The 1,277-nt window shown below is 48.9% G+C and overlaps 1 protein-coding gene across 1 annotated transcript in view; it reads right to left on the reverse strand.

Annotated features, from left to right (window-relative positions):
• Positions 1-1,277, reverse strand: part of ZNF341 (zinc finger protein 341) — a 38,812-nt gene that overhangs the window by 6,029 nt on the left and 31,506 nt on the right. Inside the window, exon 13 of the mRNA XM_012665713.1 lies at positions 135-267. Coding sequence (XP_012521167.1) covers positions 135-267 — 133 coding nt within the window. The remainder of the gene's footprint in view (positions 1-134; positions 268-1,277) is intronic.

The raw sequence follows: 1,277 nt of genomic DNA on the forward strand, positions 1-1,277 counted from the left end.
TGGAGCAGGGAATGTCCTGATCATTTATGTGTTACAGCTGCCCTGTGGGGAATAGTCTGAGGGAGCAGAGGAGAAGGAGGGGGAGAGGGAGGGGAGGGGGCTGGGCAGGAGTGGGTGGGGGGCAGGGCACCCACCTGAGTGGATGTGAGCGTGCAGTTTGAGGTAGTGCTTCCGCAGGAAGAACTTCTTGCATACCTGGCACTTGAACCTGCCCCCATTGCCGTGGGTGGGCAGGTGACGCCGCAGGTAGCGTTCGCAAGGAAACACCTGGCAGAAGAGAGCGTGGGTTTCAAGTCTGATTCACCAGGCCCCTCGCCATCCTCTGAGCCCAAAGGCCCCTTGTTTCCAGCCCCCCGTGGAGACACCTTCCTTTCTGCCTAGGAGGAGCCAGGGCCCACAGTGTCAGACTCAGTCCTTAGAACTTCATGGCTCCCACTGCTGACTCATGAGCCCAGCTCAAACACGCCAGAGCTTCTGCCCAGGATGTTCTTCTCACCCAGAGGGCCTCTCCCTCTTACGCTGACTTCAACTTCAAGACCCAACTCAGTGTAACTGCTTCTCTGAAGCCTTCCTGACTCCTTGGTGCCACGCCAGGCAAAGCGAATTCTGCCGTTGTCCACCCACATTCTAAAGTCAGCATTTCACCCTCTGAATGACAGCCCTTTGCTTACACAGGAGCTCCAAGAGGGCAGAGCGGGGCTTTCACTCCCCAGCACAGGGCCTGAGTCAAATGACCAACAAGTAAAGGAATGAACGGAAAAATGAACAAATAACTAAAGAAATGAATGCAAAGGTGATAAAAAGCCAGGAAACACAGAAGCCAAAATCTCTTTCCAATCCATTCATTCATTCATTCATTTGGTAGAGCAGTAGTCAAGGCCACAGACCCAACTTGCTCTCCTACTTATTGGCCCCATCATTTCCTAGCTGGGTGACCTTTCTGTGCCTCAATTTTTCTATCTGTAAAATGGAGATAATAATAGCATAAATGAGTCAATTCAGGTAAAATGCTCAGAACAGTGATTCTTACTCAGTTCATGATATCTTTTACTTGGATCACAAATTCCAAGTTCAAAATTAGGCTATAAAATTAGAAACATCTAGAATAAGACCAAAGTGAAACCAAAGCAGTCCTGGAAAACCTGCCATGTAAGGTTGTAAGAAAATGAGCAGAATGAAGAAGCAAGTTAAACACACTAAGGGGATATACCCAGCAAAATCCAGGGTGTGGGAAACTCTACAGGACCAATAGCTCAGTTTTTTCAACAAATGAAAGG

This window comes from Propithecus coquereli, unplaced genomic scaffold (genome assembly GCF_000956105.1).
Source record: "Propithecus coquereli isolate 6110/MARCELLA unplaced genomic scaffold, Pcoq_1.0 Scaffold122, whole genome shotgun sequence".
Taxonomy (NCBI): domain Eukaryota; kingdom Metazoa; phylum Chordata; class Mammalia; order Primates; family Indriidae; genus Propithecus; species Propithecus coquereli.